Below are 18,032 nucleotides of genomic sequence, written 5' to 3' on the forward strand. Positions count from 1 at the left end.
CATGCATGAAGCCCTGGGTTTGATTCCTCAGTACCACATCACAGAAAAACCCAGAAGTGGTGCTGTGACTCAATGGGAGAATGCTAGCCTTGAGCAAAAGCAGCTCAAAGACAGTGCCCAGGCCCCCTGGACTGGCAAAAAAATAAAAACAAAAACAAAAAAACACCAAATTAACTTGATTGTGGTATTTTTAGTTCTTCCCCAACAAACTGACTAAACAAAAATATGAAATTGACTTTTTTGGGGGGGGGGGTTGGTTGTGGGGCTTGAACTCTGGGCCTGGGCCAGGTGCCAGCGGCTCACACCTGAAATCCTAGCTACTCAGGAGGCTGAGATCTGAGGATCGCGGTTCAAAGCCAGCCCAGGCAAGAAAGTCCATGAAACTCTTATATCCAGTAAACCACCAGAAAACCAGAAGTGGCGTTGTAGCTCAAGTGGTAGAGCACTAGTCTTGAGCTGAAGAGCTGAGGGACAGCACTCAGGTCCAGAGTTCAAGCCCCATGACCAAGGAAAAAAAAAACAAACGAACTCTGGGCCTGGGCGCTGTCCCTCAGCTCTTCAGCTCAAGGCGAGCATTCTACCCCTTGAGCCACAGTGCCACTTCCAGTTTTCTAGTGGTTTATTAGAGATAAGAGTCTCATAGACGTTCCTGCCTGGACTGGCTTTGAACCGTGATCCTTAGATCTCACCTTCCTGAATAGGATTACAGGTGTGAGCCACCGGTGCCCAGCATAAATATGAAATTGAATTGCTTACAACCACTGTTATCAGTAAGATATATATGTATGTGTGTGTGTGTGTATGTATGTATGTATGTATGTATGATTTTTATATTTTTTATATTTTTCTTCCTAGTATTGACTGTGCAGGTATTTTAAAGCTACGTAATTCAGACATAGAACTTCGAAAAGGAGAAACTGATATCGGCAGAAAGAATACTAGAGTCCGACTTGTATTTCGTGTACACATCCCACAACCCAATGGAAAAGTACTTTCTCTACAAATAGCTTCTATACCTGTTGAGTGCTGTAAGTGAGCTTGTGTGTTACATTTTAATATTAAAAAAATACTATTTTTGGAAATGGAGCTGTGGCTCCAAGTGGGAGAGCACTAGCCTTAAGTGAAAAAGCTCAGAGACAATGCCTAGGCCCTGAGTTCAAGCCCCATGACCAACAACAACAAAAAGTCACTGGGCATCAGTAGCTCATGCCTGAAAACCTACCTACCCAGGAGGCTGAGATGTGAGGATCGAGGTTCGAAACCAGTCCTCCCAGGAAAGTCCATGAGACTCTTAACTTCAATTTACTGGAAGTGGAGCTGTAATTACAGTAGTGACCACTAGCCTTGAGCAGAAGCAGCTCAGCAAGAGCACCCAGACTAGTACCCAAAACCAAAACAAAACAAAAACCACCTGAATTAATAACCAAATTTTACATTTATTTGTAATTGTTTTTAGCTTGAAGTTGTCATGTATAAAATATTTTAAACTAACATTTTGTTTTTTTTAACTGTCAAAAAAACAGCCCAGCGATCTGCCCAAGAACTTCCCCATATTGAGAAGTACAGTATCAACAGTTGTTCTGTAAATGGCGGCCATGAAATGATTGTAACTGGATGTAATTTTCTTCCGGAGTCCAAAATCATTTTTCTTGAAAAAGGACAAGGTAAATAATATACATTGATTGACTTCAGTGTAAGTGACAAAAGGATGAAATAAATTATTTAGGCATTTCAGTGATATTAATCCCAAGTAGTTTGCCTAAATTCTCATGCATAATTTATGCACTAGGTTTTTTTTTTTTTTTTTGGTCGGTCGTGGGGCTTGAACTCTGGGCCTGGGCGTTGTCCCTCAGCTCTTCAGCTCAAGGCGAGCGCTCTACCACTTGAGCTACAGCGCCACTTCTGGTTTTCTGGTGATTTCTTGGAGATAGGAGTCTCATGATCTCTCCTGCCCGGGCTGGCTTTGAACAATGATCCTCAGATCTCAACCTCCTGAGTAGCTAGGATTACAGGCGTGAGCCACCAGCGCCCGGCTATGCACTAGATTTTTATTTTAAACTAGTTACTAAATTTTTACATAAATGTTAAATTCTCTTTAAATGTCTCAAAAATATTTTCATATGTAAAAGTATGTTCACATGAAAGCTTAGATACAAATTTTTATGGCAGTGTTATTCATAATATCCCTAAAATAAATATATCACAAATAACCAGCTGATAGAATGTGGTATATCCACACAATAGAATATTTCTCCTCCATAAAAATTAATGAAATACCAATATTACTGCAGCATAGATAAACCTTGAAGATCCTGTGCTACTTGAAAAAGCCAGCCATAAGTGACAGAGCAGAAAAAAACTAAAAGAAAGCTCCTTGTCATGGAATTAAAGCCTTAGTTTGGCACACCCATGCAAAATTTTTCTAAGGGAATGAAGGAAAAAGGAATCAATCTGTTTTAAGACACAGTACATGAATGTGTAAAACATCACAATTAAATACCTTTGAAGAATTTATACACACTTAAAAAATGAGTGACCAAGATTCATTGTACACATAATCTGCTTTGTTAGATGGCAAAAAAAAAATTCAATGCATAACCCCAAATTAAGAGAACGGATGAGGGGCTGGGAAGGTGGCTCAGTGGTAGAGTGCTTGCCTTGCATGCCTGAGGCCCTGGGTTCGATTCCTCAGCACCACATAAGCAAAAAGAAAAAAAAGCGGGAAGTGGTGCTGTGGCTCAAGTGGTAGAGCGCTAGCCTTGAGCTGAAGAGTTGAGGGACAGCCCCCAGGCCCAGAGTTCAGGCCCCACAACCAGACCCCCCCCCAAAAAAAAAAAGAGAACGGATGGGTTAGGAGGGGTAGGTGCTAATGTTGAAAGGGGTGACTCTTTTTTGGGGGGGAGGGTCAGTCATGGGGCTTGAACTCTGGGCTTGGGCGCTATCCTCAGCTCTTCGGCTCAAGGCAAGCACTCTACCTCTGGAGCCACAGCGCCACTTCCAGTTTTCTAGTGGTTTATTGGAGATAAGAGTCTCATGGACTTTCCTGCCCAAGCTGGCTTAGAACTGTGATTCTCAGGTCTAAACCTCCTGAGTAGCTAGGATTACAGGCATGAGCCCCGGCACCAGGCTTTGGAAATGATTTCTGATTGGTATAGTGTTTCTTCTGGAGATTAGGAAAATGTTCTGGAATGAATGGCAATGCTTGCAACATTCTGTGAATATACTAACAATCTCTAAATTATATTCTGGGTTTTTTGGGTATATTTTTTTATCCCTATCTTCCTTTCTTTCTGACCATACTGGGATTGATTTGAACTTAATACCTTGTGCTTGCCAGTCCAGACACTCTATTACTTGAGCCATGCTGTCCTAGAACTATGACTCTCCTGTTACCTCCAAGTAGCTAGGATTACAGACATGTACCATATGCCTGCTGAATTGTATAGTTTAGAAGGATAAACTTTATAGTGTATGCATTCAGTTTTTGAAAAAGAAATTTTTTGTTTTGTTTTTTGGCTCTGGTTGTGGGGCCTGAACTCTGGGCCTGGGCACTGCCTCTCAGCTCTTCTGCTCAAGACTAGCACAATACCACTTGAGCCACAGCGCCACTTCCGGCTTTTTTCTTTCTGCTTATGTGGTGCTGAGGAATCGAACCCAGGGCCTCAGCCATGCAAGGCAAGCGCTCTACCACTGAGCCACCTTCCCAGCCAAAGAAATATTACCTTTATCAAGATGTTTGCTTTTGCTGGGCACCAGTGGCTCATGCCTGTAATCCCAGCTACCCAGGAGGCTGAGATATGAGGATCATGGCTCAAAGCCAGGAAAGTCCATGAGACTCTTCTCTCTGATTAACCCCCAGAAAACTGGAAGTGGCACTGTGGCTCAAGTGGTAGAGTGCTACTCTTGAGCTGAAGAGAAAAAAAAAAAAGTTTCATCAATTCTTACTTTTTTTTTGTCGGGCATGGGTCCTGAACTCTGGGCCTGGGCGCTGTCCCTCGGCTCTTCAGCTCAACAGTGTCACTTCTGGCTTTTTCTGCTTGTGTGGTGTTGAGGAATTGAACCCAGGGCCTCATGCATGCAAGGTAAGCACTCTCCCACTGAGCCACCTTCCTAGCCCCTATTCTTACTTTTTTTTTTTTTTTTGGCCGTGGGGCTTACACTCTGGGCTAGGACGTTATCCCTCAGCTCTTCAGCTCAAGGCGAGCACTCTACCGCTTGAGCCACAGTGCCACTTCTGGCTTTCTAGTGGTTTATTGGAGGTAAGAGTCTCACGGACTTTCCTGCCTGGGCTGGCTTTGAACTGTGATTCTCAGATCTCAGCCTCCTGAATAGCTAGGATTACAGGCGCCCGGCTTGTATTCTTACATTTTTAAAACCTTTTTTTAGAGATTGCTGAGCAAAAGATTCCCTTTGCCAATAAACTTGTAATTACTATAAGGATTAGACTTTGTATGCTTCTTGACACGAATTGCTTTTTTTTTTTCTTTTTTAATTGTTGGTTGTAGGGTTTGAACTCTGGGCCTGGGTGTTGTCAGTGCTCTACCAATTGAGCTATAGCACCAGTTGTGGTTTTCTAGTGGTTAATTGGAGATAAGAGTCTCTTGGGGGCTGGGAAGTTGGCTCAGTGGTAGAGCACTTGCCTTGCATGCATGAGGCCCTGGGTTCGATTCCTCAGCACCACATAAAGCAAAAAAAAAAAAAAAAAAAAAAAGCCAGAAGTGATGCTGTGGCTCAAGTGGTAGAGCACTAGCCTTGAGCTGAAGAGCTGAGGGACAGCACCTAGGCCCAGAGTTCAGGCCCCACGACTGGACCAAAAAAAAAAAAGAGTCTCATGGACTTTCTGCCTAGCTAGTTTTGAACTGTGATCCTCAGATCTCATTCTCCTAAATAGCTAGGATTATAGGTGTGAGCAACCAGTGCCCAGCTCAAATTGAATTGCATTTAATTGCAAATTATTTATTTCTCTCACTAGATGGACGACCTCAATGGGAAGTAGAAGGAAAAATAATCAGGGAAAAGTGTCAAGGGGTAAGGAATTTATTGTGTTTGTCTATGTGTTTGTGTTACTTAGGGTTTGAATTCAGAGCCTTGCACTTGGTAGAGATATACTTTAGAAACTTGCAGTAGAAAATTGAGCAATTCTGCTTTATTTAGTATTGAGAATATTTAGTAATAGAAAAGCAAATTGGAATTTTTTTAAGTTTAAGAGTAAAACACCTTTCTAGTATTAAAATTGAAACTTGGGAAAATTAACATTGGAGTCTTCTCTTTTGTATATAATAAATAGGAATTTGAAATGAAAGATTATAATAGGAAGTCTCTTATTGAACTTGTCATTTATTGAATTCTGTGAAGAAATTAAAACAATGCAAAAAAAACATATATAATGGTATAAACCCTTAAGGATTTGTGATTTAATATGCTGTTCTAACTTCACAGCTATTTGTGTATGTGTATGCACATGAGTGTGCATATGCGTGCCAGTCCTGGGGCTTGAATTCAGGGCTTGGACACTGTCCCTTGAGCTTCTTTTGCTCAAGTCTAGCATTCTACCACTTGAACCACAGCACCACTTTCGGCTTTTTCTAAGTAGTTTATTGGAGATAAGAGTCTCATGGACTTTCTTGTCCGGGCTGGCTTCGAACTATGATCCTCAGATCTCAGCCTCCTGAGTGCTAGGATTATAGGCATGAGCCTATAAGTAGCTTACAGCTACTTTATTAAGCTTTTTTTTTTTTTTTTTTTTTTGCCAGTCGTACGGCTTGAACTCAGGCCTTAGTTGCTGTATCTGAATTTCTCAATCTCAAGGCCATAGCTCTACTAATGGCTTTTTTGGTAGTTTATTGGAGATAACAGTCATATGGACTTATTGCTGGGCTAGCTTTAAACGGCAGTCTTAGCCTTCTGAGTAGCTAGGATTACAAGCATGAGCCACCAGTGCCTGGCTATTAAGACTTTTAGATTCCACCCTGCAAGCTATCCCTTATCCTGTCACGTTGTTCTTCATCCTGGTTGCATTGAAGATGGAATCTTCTCTGGGCTAGCAAATGCTATTTCTATTATGCTTTCCAATGATTTGGAGCAGTTAGATTGAGAATTACTTTCATCTTTTTCTTTTTTCTGTGCTGGTACTGGGGTTTAAATTCAGGGTTGGACTGATCAGTTGAGTCATACCTCCATTTCTGGCTTTTTTTTTTTTTAATAGATGGTGGTGTTAATTAGAAATAAGAGTTTCATAGATTTTCCTGCCTAGCCTGACTTCAAATCACAAACCTCAGATATTAGCCTCCTGAGTAGCTAGGCACCCAGCTGAGAATTGCCTTTCATTTGGGCAAAGATTTTTTTCTACTTGTATAAAATTATTTTTGAGGGCTGGGAATGTGGCTTAGTGGTATAGTGCTTGCCTAGCATGCATGAAACCCTGGGTTCAATTCCTCAGTACCACATAAACAGAAAAAGCCAGAAGTGATGTTGTGGCTCAAGTGGTATAGTACTAGCCTTGAGCACAGAGAGACTCAGGGACAGTGCCCAGGCCCTTAGTTCAAGCCCCAGGGGTGGCCAAAATACCAAAACGATTCAAGAGTGAACTGTCCATATACTAAATCTCTAGATGACTATGTGACCAGTTGATGTACATAATTTTCTGTGATAGAAGAAATCTGTAGTTAAGATGAATAAGTTGCATTGAGTTTAGTAAGTACATTTCAGTTTTAGTTTTGAGTGTAACACAGTCTTACTTTCCTTGTTTCTTTAGGCTCATATTGTCCTTGAAGTTCCTCCCTATCATAACCCAGCAATCACCACTGCAGTGCAGGTGCACTTCTATCTTTGCAATGGCAAGAGGAAAAAAAGCCAGTCTCAACGTTTTACTTACACACCAGGTATGAGTTGTAATAGTTTACTGTAGAGTTTTCTTTCATAATGTAGAAAAAGTTACTTAGGGGCTGGGAACGTGGCTCAGTGATAGAGCACTTGCCTTGCATGCATGAGGCCCTGGGTTTGATTCCTCAGCACCACATAAGCAGAAAAAAAAAAAAAAAGCTGGAAGTGGCGCTGTGGCTCAAGTGGTAGAGCGCTGGCCTTGAGCTGAAGAGCTGAGGGACAGCGCCCAGGCCCAGAGTTCAGGCCCCATGACCGGACACCCCCATCCCCCCCCAAAAAAAAGAATAAAAAATGTTACTCATTGATTTGATGGTCTGGGAATGTGGCTTAGTAGTAGAGTGCTTGCCTAGCATGCATGAAACCTTGGGTTTGATTCCTCAGTACCACATAAACAGAAAAAGCTGGAAGTGGCCTTGTGGCTCAAATGGTAGAGTGCTAGTCTTGAGCAAAAGAAGCTCGGGGCAGGGGGGAAGGGGAGCTGGGAAGGTGGCTCAGTGGTAGTGCGCTTGCCTTGCATGCATGAGGCTCTGGGTTCGATTCTTCAGCACCACATAAGCAGAAATAAAAAACCCAGAAGTGGCACTGTGGCTCAAGTGGTAGAGTGCCAGCCTTGAGCTGAAGAGCTGAGGGACAGCGTCCAGGCCCAAAGTTGAGGCCCATGACCGGACAAAAAAAAAGAAAAAAAAGAAGCTCAGGAACTGTGTCTAGGCCCTGAGTATAAGCCCCAGGACTGGCAAAAAAATAAATAAAAGTTACTCAGTGAATGTTGGAACCTTTAAGGTAGACTGATTAAGAATATGTTGATATTTTTACTGTTTATAATCTGTGTTTGCACTGACTTTAAGTATTAGATGTGCTATCAATGACCACTTTTTTTTTTCTTTTTTCTTTTTGTTGGTTGTGGGGCTTGAACTCTGGGCCTGGGCTCTGTCCCTGTGCTCTTCAGCTCAAGGCCAGCACTCTACCACTTGAGCCACAGCGCCACTTCCAGTTTTCTGAGTGGTTTATTGAAGATAAGAGTCTCACAGACTTTTCCTGCCTGGGCTAGCTTTGAACTGGGATCCTCAGATCTCAGCCTTCTGAGTAGCTAGGGTTACAGGTGTGAGCCACCAGCACCCAGCTCAGTAACCACTTTGTATTGGTTTGTTATAAGGAAATTAGAAGACGGAGTTTAAATTTGAAGTCTTTTAGAAGGTATCAGCTACTCAGCGGGCTGAAATTTGAGGATTGCGGTTTGAAGCTAGCCAGGGCAGGAAAGTTCATGAGATTCTTACCTAGGTTAGATAGCAAAAAGCCACAAGTGGAGCTTCTGGCTCAATTGGTAGAGTGCCAGCATTGTTTGAAAAAACCCCAAACTGGAAGTGACACTGTGGCTCAAAATGGTAGAGCACTAACCTTGAGCACAAAAGCTCAGGGACACTGTCCAAACCCTAAGTTGTTAAGACCCTACAACCAACAACAACAAAAAAGGATTTCTGACTGGGATGCTTTGAACCTTGATCCTGAGATCTCAGCCTCCTTAGTAGCTAGGATTACAGATGTGAGTCATCAGCACCTGGCAATATCTTTAAATTTCTTTTGGCAAGATCTTTTATTTTTGTTGTTGTTGTTGTTGGTTGTGGAGCCTGAATTCTGGGCCTGGGCGCTGTCCCTCAGCTCTTCAGCTCAAGGCTAGCGCTCTACCACTTGAGCTATAGGACCACTTCTGGCTTTTTCTACTGGTGCTGAGGAATTAAACCTAGGGCCTCATGCATGCAAGGCAAGCACTCTACCACCGAGCTACCTTCCCAGCCCCAGATCTTTAAATTTTTGTAGCAATCTTTTATAATTTTTGTCAGTCTTGCCTTACCTGATTACATTTATTTCTAAATATTCTTTTAGAAGTGTCTGGGGGGGGGGGGGCAAAAAAAAAAAAAGAAGTTTCTATAAATTTCTCTCCTAATTATCTTCAAACCACCTCATTTTTCTTCCTAGCAGAAAATCTATAAGTTGCTAGCTTCTTATGCATTTTTGCAAATAGATATATGTAATATATATAATCTATATATAATATATAGACACACATGTATCTGTGTGCAGAATTGTTTATGTATGTGTATATTTTCCACACAAACACAAAATTTATATTTACTCATTACCTCACTCATGTAACTATAATCCTTCTGTACAGCATCTTTACAATAAAATTAAATTTTTTAATAGACACTAATACCTAATATGCACATACAGCATAATTTATAAAACCATCTTTCTGTAGAAAGACAGTTTGTTTCTATTTTTAAATTTTCAGATAATAGGAAAACAAACTTCTGAATTCAGATATTAAGAAAATTATATTTTCTTTGTTCCCTGAAAACATTTAATATGCTACCCCCTGGTTTGGATACATAACTACAGTTGTATATCCTATAATAAAGGCCTTTCATATGACTATATATTACATAATAACATTTGTTATAATTACTTTCTTCTCAGTTATGATGAAGCAAGAACACAGAGAAGAAATAGATTTGACTTCAGTTCCACCTTTGCCTGTGCCTCATCCTACCCAGACCCAAAGGCCTTCTTCAGATACAGGGCACCCACATGATAGTGTACTCTCACCACAGAGAAGCTTGGTTTGCCCCATCCAGCAAGCATATACATCCGTTTTAACCTCATCCCATCTACCACAGTTGCAGTGTAGGGATGAAGGAGCAGGTAAAGAACAACATATGATACCTTCTTCAGTTGTGCACCAGCCTTTTCAAGTTACACCAACATCTCCTGTGAGGTCTTCCTATCAACCTATGCAAACTAATGTTTATAATGGACCAACTTGTCTTCCCATTAATGCTGGCTCCAATCAAGAATTTGATCCAGTTCTGTTTCAGCAGGATGCAGCGATTTCCAGTTTAGTAAGTCTTGGCTGTCAACCACTGTCATCAATGCCATTTCTTTCTTCAAATTCAAGCTCAGCAGGACATCTCTTAGCACATACACCTCATTCTGTGCAAACCTCACCTCATCTTCAGTCAGTGGGATACCATTGTTCAAATACAGCAGCAGGACAAAGATCTCTTTCTTCTCCAGTAGCAGATCAAGTCACAGGTCAGCCTTCTCCTCAGTTGCAACCTATTACATATGGTCCTTCACATTCAAGGTCTGCTACAACAGCTCCCCCAGCAGCCTCTTGTCCTCTGGTTAGTTCATCACTTTCTGGTCCATCATCCCCTCAGCTGCAGACTATGCCTTACCAATCTCCTAGCTCAGGAACTGCCTCATCACCATCTCCAGCCACCAGAATTCATTCTGGACAGCACTCAACTCAAGCACAAAATACAGGTCAAGGAGGTCTTTCTGCACCTTCATCCTTAATATGTCACAATTTGTGTGACCCAGCATCATTTCCACCTGATGGGGCAACTGTGAGCATTAAACCTGAACCTTCTGAAGATCGAGAACCTAATTTTGCAACCATTGGTCTACAGGACATCACCTTAGATGATGGTAAGCTCATACCTGTTCTATAAATTACCTATTGTCATATAGTTGGGCTTCTTTTTTGTTGTTGTTGGGGGGCTTCTTAATAAATTATTAGAAATACATTAATATACAATTTTGAGCAGAGAACCTATGCTTAAAGTCTATTTTACCACTATACTGCAGAATATAGCATTCTCTTTATTTTGAACATATGTCTAAAGAATGAATTCAGGAGCAATAATTCAGAAAACATTGCTGAATGTCATCCATTTGGAAGGCACTGAGCTAAATAGCAGAATACCAGGAATGTAGTAAAGAACTACTATCTTTAAAAAGATTCACACAAGTAAATAACCTGTACCCCTCTGGCTCTGCCAGCTTACCTAATCAGGTTACTGGTGATAGACTGTTGTTGCTGTTAATATAGCCATTGCGCAAGGATTTAAAAAAAAAAAAAGGTGTTGTTGTTGATATATAAAATGTAGTGAATTGGTAATCACTTCAAATATTATTATAAGAATAATAAATAGAAATAATGAGGAATATAATCATTTACAGGGCCTAAATAGGAATTCAGTGAAAGCTACTATAACTGTAGTCCAGTGTGAAAATTGTAATGATTCTGAAGTGTCAATATTGAATTCTAGTTCTCTCTTTGATTCTGTATTAATCTACTAGGAAAGAAATCTAGATCACCAGTCTTCTTTTACAAATTTTAAAGAGGATGAGTTTACTCCTTAGTTGCAAAGCTGACATTAAATCTCAAGTCTTGAGTACAAAGAGCAAGAAAGGCAAATAAAATGTACCAGCTCAGCTGGGCACCAGTGGCTCATACCTGTAATCCTAGCTATTCAGGGCTGAGATCTGAGGATTGTGGTCAAAGCCAGCTTGGGCAAGAAAAGTCCATGAGACTTTTACCTCCAGTAAACCACCAGAAAACCGGAAGTGTCGCTGTGGCTCAAGTGGTAGAGCACTTGCCTTGAGCTGAAGAGCTGAGGGACAGTACCCAGGTGCAGAGTTCAAGCCTTATGACCAACACACACACACACAAACGCACGCATGCACGCACGCACGTGCTCACACACACGTATTGTCTCCTGGGGCTTTCCTGTCAGATAAGTACGTGCCTTGATTTACTATAACCAAGGTATAAAAGGAACATACAATAACACTTTAAAAGAGAAAAGAAACATACGTAGTAAGAGATTAGTATCGATATGTAACAGATTTCATAGGAAGATTTCAGGAAGGTTTCTGTGAGTCAGTGACATTTGAGCTAGATCTTGGATGATGAGTACATGTTTTCAGTAAATGAGGAACAGAGAACAAAAAACAAACATAGAGATATGTCTGAGAGAACATAATTATTACCTCTTAGGTAGATGTCACATTTATACAGTTGGATATTCTGAAGATCACAAATTGTTAGCAGCAGAGCTAAGACTAGATTCACTTTCACTTGTTTATTGTTTTTGGTGCCAGTCTTAGGGCCTGGATCCTGTCCCTGAGCCTTTTTGGTCAAGACTTGTTCTCTATCATTTGAGCCACAACTCTCCTTCCAGCTTTTGTGGTGTTTATTTGGAGATAATAGTGTCATGGACACCCCTGCCCCGGGGTGTCTTTGAACCACTATCCTCAGATCTCAGCCTCCTGGTAGCTAGGATTACAGGCATGAGCCACCAGTGCCTGGCTGAATTCACTTTTTAAAAATACCAGTCTTTTGCTTCTACAACTACAGCTGATGCTCAGCAACAGGTGGTCAAAGCTTTGTGCCAAAGGAGATCCCTCAGTGTGTGTTTTAGGGGACAAGGTCTCCCTATGTAGTCAAAGCTCACCTTAAACTTGAAATCTTTCTACCTCAGCCTCTCAAGTAGTAACTAAAGGTGTTTTTTGTTTTTTGTCATTCGTGGGGGCTGAACTCTGGGCCTTGGGCGCTGTCCCTCAGCTCTTCAGCTGTCAACTAGCGCTTGAGCCTCAGTCCCATTTCCAGCTTTTTCTGCTTATGTAGTGCTGAAGAATCGAACCTAGGGCCTCATGCATGCAAGGCAAGCACTCTACCACTGAGCCACCTTTCCAGCCCCACTAAAGGTTTTTTAAATTCCTAGAATATGGAAATGTTTAGGAAATTATGTATATGAACACATACTGTATCTAAGAATACTTGATCTGTTATTAAGTATCTTCTATTTTTACATAGCTGGTATTAAGATCATTGCCTACTTAATGATGAAGTACATCATTTCAAATACATAGACATTTGTTATATTATTTTGAGGCAGTAGTGCATGTGGCCTGGAACTTGTTATTTAGTCCAGTTTGATCTCAAGCTCAAAATCCTCTTTCCTTTAGCTCCTGAGTGCTGGAATTACAGGAGTGTGCCACCTAGCTTATATATACATATGCTCTTAAAATATTAACTACTCTCTTGCTGGGTTCCGATGGCTCATGCCTGTAATTCTCTGAGATCTGAGGATCACAGTTCAAAGCCAGTCTGGCCAGGAAAGTCCATGAGACTCTTATCTCTAATTAACCACCAGAAAACCGGAAGTAGCACTGTGGCTCAAGTGGTAGAGCGGTAGCCTTGAGCTGAAGAGCTCAGGGACAGTGCCCAGGCCTCACACTACCCCCCAAATAAATATACACACACACATACACACACGCACACACACACACATATTTATTTTTTAAACATACTCTCCCCCTCCCATCTTTGTCAGTCATGGGGCTTGAATTCTGGGCCTGGGCGCTGTTACTGAGCTCTTCAACTCAAGGTGAGCCCTCTACCACTTGAGCCACAGAGCCACTTGTGGTTTCTCGTGGTTTATTGGAGGTAAGAGTCTCACGGACTTTCCTGCCCTGGCTGGCCTTGAACCATGATCCTCAGATCTCAGCCTCCTGAGTAGCTAGGATTACAGTCTTGAGCCACCAGTATCTGGCTACTTGCAGATTATATTTTGGTGTTGAACTCAAACTTGCTTTTCTCTTAGAAGAGTATTGCTGCTCTTTCCTGGTAGAGGGTGGGGGGAAATTCTCCTTTAGAGTAATGACAGAAGAAATTGAACTTTGACCAAGCAATATTCTCATTCACATAATTTGTTATTCAGCCAATTAAGACATTGTTGAAGACTGTTTTGTTACTTGCCTTTAATATTTCTTTTTTTGCTACCTCTACATATCATTGTCCTGCCTTGAAGAGTATGTTTTGCAAATTATCAATGAGTCACTACTCACATATTATAATTTGTGTGCCTGGAGTTGTAATTTTTCTTAAACCTTTCTGTATAGTAGTATGGAATGTATACCCCAATATAAAGTTGTTTTTTTTTTCTTTCTTTCTTTTTTTTTTTTTTTGGTCATGGGCTTGAACTCTGGGCCTGAACGCTGTCCCTCAGCTCTGCAGCTCAAGACTAATGCTCTACCACTTAAGCCACAGCACCACTTCCGGTTTTCTGGTAGTTTATTGGAGATAAGAGTCTCATGAACTTTCCTGCTTGGGCTGGGTTTGAACTGTGCTCCTCAGATCTCAGTCTCCTGAATAGCTAGGATTACAGACATGAGCCCACCAATGCCCAACTTTAACAGTTGATTATTTATTTATTTATTTATTTGGTCATGGGCCTGAACTCTGGGCCTGGGCGCTGTCCCTCAGTTCTTCAGCCCAAGGTTAACGCTCTACCACTTGAGCCATAGCGCCACTTCTGGCTTTTTTTTTTCTGCTTATGTGGTGCTGAGGAATCGAACCCAGGGCCTCATGCATGCAAGGCAAGCACTCTACCACTGAGCCATTTTCCCAGCCAACAGTTGATTTTTTTAAACAAATACAAAATGGTTGGAGGCATGGCTTGATAGAGCACCAGTTAAAGAACTGAAATGTCGGGTACCGAGTTCAAATCATAGTCTTGGACCAAAAGCCATATATAATGAGAGAAATTGTCACAGTTGGGTTTTATGTTGTGTGTATGCATATGCATGCCAGTCTTGAGGTTTGAGCTCAGGGTATGGGCACTATCCCCAAGCTTTTTTGTTCAAGGATAGTGCTTTACCACTCCAGCCATAGCTCTACTTCCCACTTTTTAGAAGTTAATTGGAGATTAGAATGTCACAAACTTCCCTGCCCAGACTGACTTGAAACTGTAATTCTTATATCTCAGTCTCCTAAGTAGCTATGTGTTAGCCACCAGTTCCTAGCTGGGTTCTAAACATCTTAATTGAGATTATAGTATTAGAAAACTATTTGGGGCAGCAGTGGCTCACACCTATAATCCTAGCTACTCAAGAGGCTGGACCTGAGGATAATGGTTCAAAGCCAGCCTAGGCAGGAAAGTCTGTGGGACTCTTATCTCCAATTAACCACCAGAAAACTGGAAGTGGCACTGTGGCTCAACTGGTAGAGTGTTCACCTTGAGCTAAAGAGATGAGGGACAGCGCTTAGGCCCAGAGTTCAAGCCCCATGACCGACAAAAAAAAAAAAAGGCATTTTAGACCTTTAAACACAAGGCTGTTTATGATTGAGCTAACTGAATCCTGTTACAGCTTTACCTTAAAGTTCTCCCTCACTTCCCACTTGTCCTCTGTTCACAAACTAAGAGAAACCACAGCTGCAGCTTCATCAGAGAAGATGCGTGTTAAATATAGCTCGATCTGCTGCTGTGGTGAAAACTGACACTGCCACTTGCAGGCTCTGCAGCAACACGCTGATCCTGAATATAGGGCAGTTGCTAACTTGACAGTGAACAAGAACTCCAGACATGATCTTAGCTGATTCTATTCAGTGTATAAATGACAGATGATCCTCTTTTTAAATGGATACTTTTTTTTTTCCTTTGTTGAGACAAGAGTCTTGCTTTGTAGCCCTGCTTAGTCTCCCATTTCATAACCCTCCCAAGTGCTAGGATTACAGGTGGCTGCTACCATACCCAGCTTAATAGGTGTTTGGTTTTATTTGTTTATTGCAGAATTAACAGTTTGAACTCGAGATCTCACACCTCTAAAGACATACCTCTGGCTTAGTACATACATTTTTCAAGCAAAGGAATGATAATCACAAGAACAATATTGTTGTTTTCCAAGGAAGACAGGAGACTGATATGTAGGAAGAGCCAAGAGTAAATACATCCAGTGTTTTTGGATCTGTTGGATAATTTTTCACTTGTGTGTATTTTGTTTATGTAAAATATTATATCTAATTGAGTAAAAGAAAGTCATGCATAGCCTACGGGGACAGAATGTAATTAATCAGATATGTTAATCTATTAACTTACAGGCACAAAAAGTATGAGAAAATAATAATACTAAACTTGTCTAACTGGACACTGGGCCCTACTTGAGGATGCATACTATACTATGTAGACCTAAACATATTTATGTGTAATTCTAAAGGCTTAAAGGTCCCAGATATGCCCATGTAGGCTTTAGATTGTAGCTTATGCAGGGGATCTAGGAATTTAGACACTACTATTGTGGAATATACCATGAGAGTCGGGCACCGGTGGCTCATGCCTGTAATCCTAGCTACTCAGGAGGCTGAGATCTGAGAATCTTTTATATTAAAAATATCTTTTATATTAAGTGTTTTTATGTATTATATCACAAATTAGTTATAACTCTTTAAGTAAATGTATTATTTTTACCATTTGAACAAAGATTTTTTTTTCTTTGACTCAACTTGATATGAAAATTGTGTGAGGTAGAGCTGGGAATGTGGCTTAGTGGTAGAGTGCTTGCCTAGCATGCATGAAGTCCTGGGTTCAATTCTTCAGTACCACATCAGAAAAAGCTGGAAGTGGCACTGTGTGGCTCAAGTGGTAGAGTGCTAGCCTTGAGCAAAAGAAGCTCAGGGACAGTGCCCAGGCCCTGAGTTCAAGCCCCAGGACTGGCAACAACAACAAAAAAATTATGTGAAGTGTTGGTGGCTCAAACCTGTAATCCTAGCTACTCAGAAGGCTAAGATCTGAGGATGACCATTCAGAGCCAGCCCGGGTAGAAAAGCCTATGAGACTCTAATCTCCAATACCAGCAAAAAGCCATAATTGGAGCTGTGGCTCAAGTGGTAGAACTCCAGCCTTGAGTGAAAAAGCTAAGGGACAGCACCCAGGCCCTGAGTTTTAGCACTAGCACTAGTTTTTTTTTATTTCTATCCTAAAGAGCATTGAATTTTGGCAAATGGTATTCTGAATCAATAGAGATCATGGGGTAAGGAGTGGTTTGTTTATTTCTTCTTTGATTCTGTTCATCCTTGTATTCTGGATAAAACTAACTTGTTCATGAGGTCTAATCATTTTAATATGCTTCTAAGATTAGTTTACCTAGATTTTGTTGAGGCTTTTTTTCCATCTCTTGCAAGAGCTATCATTCAAACCACATCTGCTAGACATGGAGCTTGATCTCAGAGTCTCATATTTTTTAGGCAAGTTCCATGTATATATTTAAAGTCCATTCTGTAGGTCTTGTTTTTCCCCCCTCCCTTTTAAATCTTTCTATTTGTTAGCTATTGTGCTTTTTGTATGCTAGTCAAGCACCCTACCACCAAGCTCTATCTCCACCATGTTGTCTGGGTTTGGTATCAAGGATAATGCTGGCCTTCCAATTTAGTTAGAATTTCAGAAAGATTGATTTTGATTCTTTTTTTTTTTGGGTCCGGTCGTGGGGCCTGAACTCTGCCTGGGTGCTGTCCCTCTGCTCTTCAGCTCAAGGCTAGCACTTTACCACTTGAGCCACAGCGCCACTTCCAGCTTTTTTCTTTTTGCTTATGTGGTGCCGAGGAATCGAACCCAGGGCCTCAGGCATGCAAGGCAAGCACTCTACTGAGCCATCTTCCCAGCCCTGATTTTGATACTTTTTGTCAGTTGTGGAGTTTGAACTCTGGGCCTGGGCGCTGTCCATCAGCCTTTCACCTCAAGGCTAGCACTCTACCACTTGAGCCACAGTAACACTGATTTTCTGAGTGGTTTATTGGAGATATGAGTCTCACGGACTTTCCTGCTGGGACTAGCTTTGAACCTCAATCCTCAGATCTCAATCCTCAGAAGTGGCTGTGTAGCTCAAGTGGTAGAGTGCTAGCCTTGAGGTAAAGAGCTGAGGGACAGTGGTCAGGCCCAGAGTTCAAGCCCCATGACTGACAGTAATAATAATAATAATAATAAAAGCACTTGGTAGGCCCTTGAATTTAAACCCCATTACCACACACACACATACACACACACAGAGTCCTCAGTTTGTATTAGTCTCTTAGCTATGCTTCTGCACTTTTTTATTCTTTTTTTTTTTTTAATTGTGAAAATACCTTACAGAGGGGTTACAATTACATGGGCATGTACTTTTTTATTCTTTTGTTGTTGTTGTTGTTGGTCATGGGGCTTGAACTCTGGGCCTGGGCGCTGTCCCTCAGCTCTTCAGCTCAAGGCGAGTGCTCTACCACTTGAGCTCAGCGCCACTTCCGGTTTTCTGGTGGTTTATTGGAGATAGGAGTCTCACCGTCCCTCCTGAACCGCGATCCTCAGATCTCAGCTTCCTGAGTAGCTAGGATTACAGGTGTGAGCCACCAGCGCCTGGCCACTTTTTTATTCTTATGTACATACTGACTTACCTGGGATTATATGTCATACACTTAAAGTCTGTTTGGAGGATTCATTTGTAGAGATTTGTCATTGTCAGTTGATAACACCTGTAGTAAGTACTATTTACTC

General features: G+C 41.4%; 1 protein-coding gene across 2 annotated transcripts in view; it reads left to right on the plus strand.

Moving 5' to 3' along the window:
- LOC138807031 (nuclear factor of activated T-cells, cytoplasmic 3) overlaps positions 1-18,032 on the plus strand; it is a 65,850-nt gene that overhangs the window by 36,309 nt on the left and 11,509 nt on the right. For both annotated transcript variants that reach the window (XM_069992598.1, XM_069992599.1), the window contains exons 5-9: positions 856-1,028; positions 1,524-1,664; positions 4,973-5,028; positions 6,755-6,881; positions 9,358-10,371. In XM_069992598.1, the coding sequence (XP_069848699.1) occupies positions 856-1,028; positions 1,524-1,664; positions 4,973-5,028; positions 6,755-6,881; positions 9,358-10,371 (1,511 nt within the window). The remainder of the gene's footprint in view (positions 1-855; positions 1,029-1,523; positions 1,665-4,972; positions 5,029-6,754; positions 6,882-9,357; positions 10,372-18,032) is intronic.

Source organism: Dipodomys merriami, unplaced genomic scaffold, assembly GCF_024711535.1.
Source record: "Dipodomys merriami isolate MVZ:Mamm:240054 unplaced genomic scaffold, mDipMer1.0.p SCAF_41, whole genome shotgun sequence".
Classification (NCBI taxonomy): Eukaryota; Metazoa; Chordata; class Mammalia; order Rodentia; family Heteromyidae; genus Dipodomys; species Dipodomys merriami.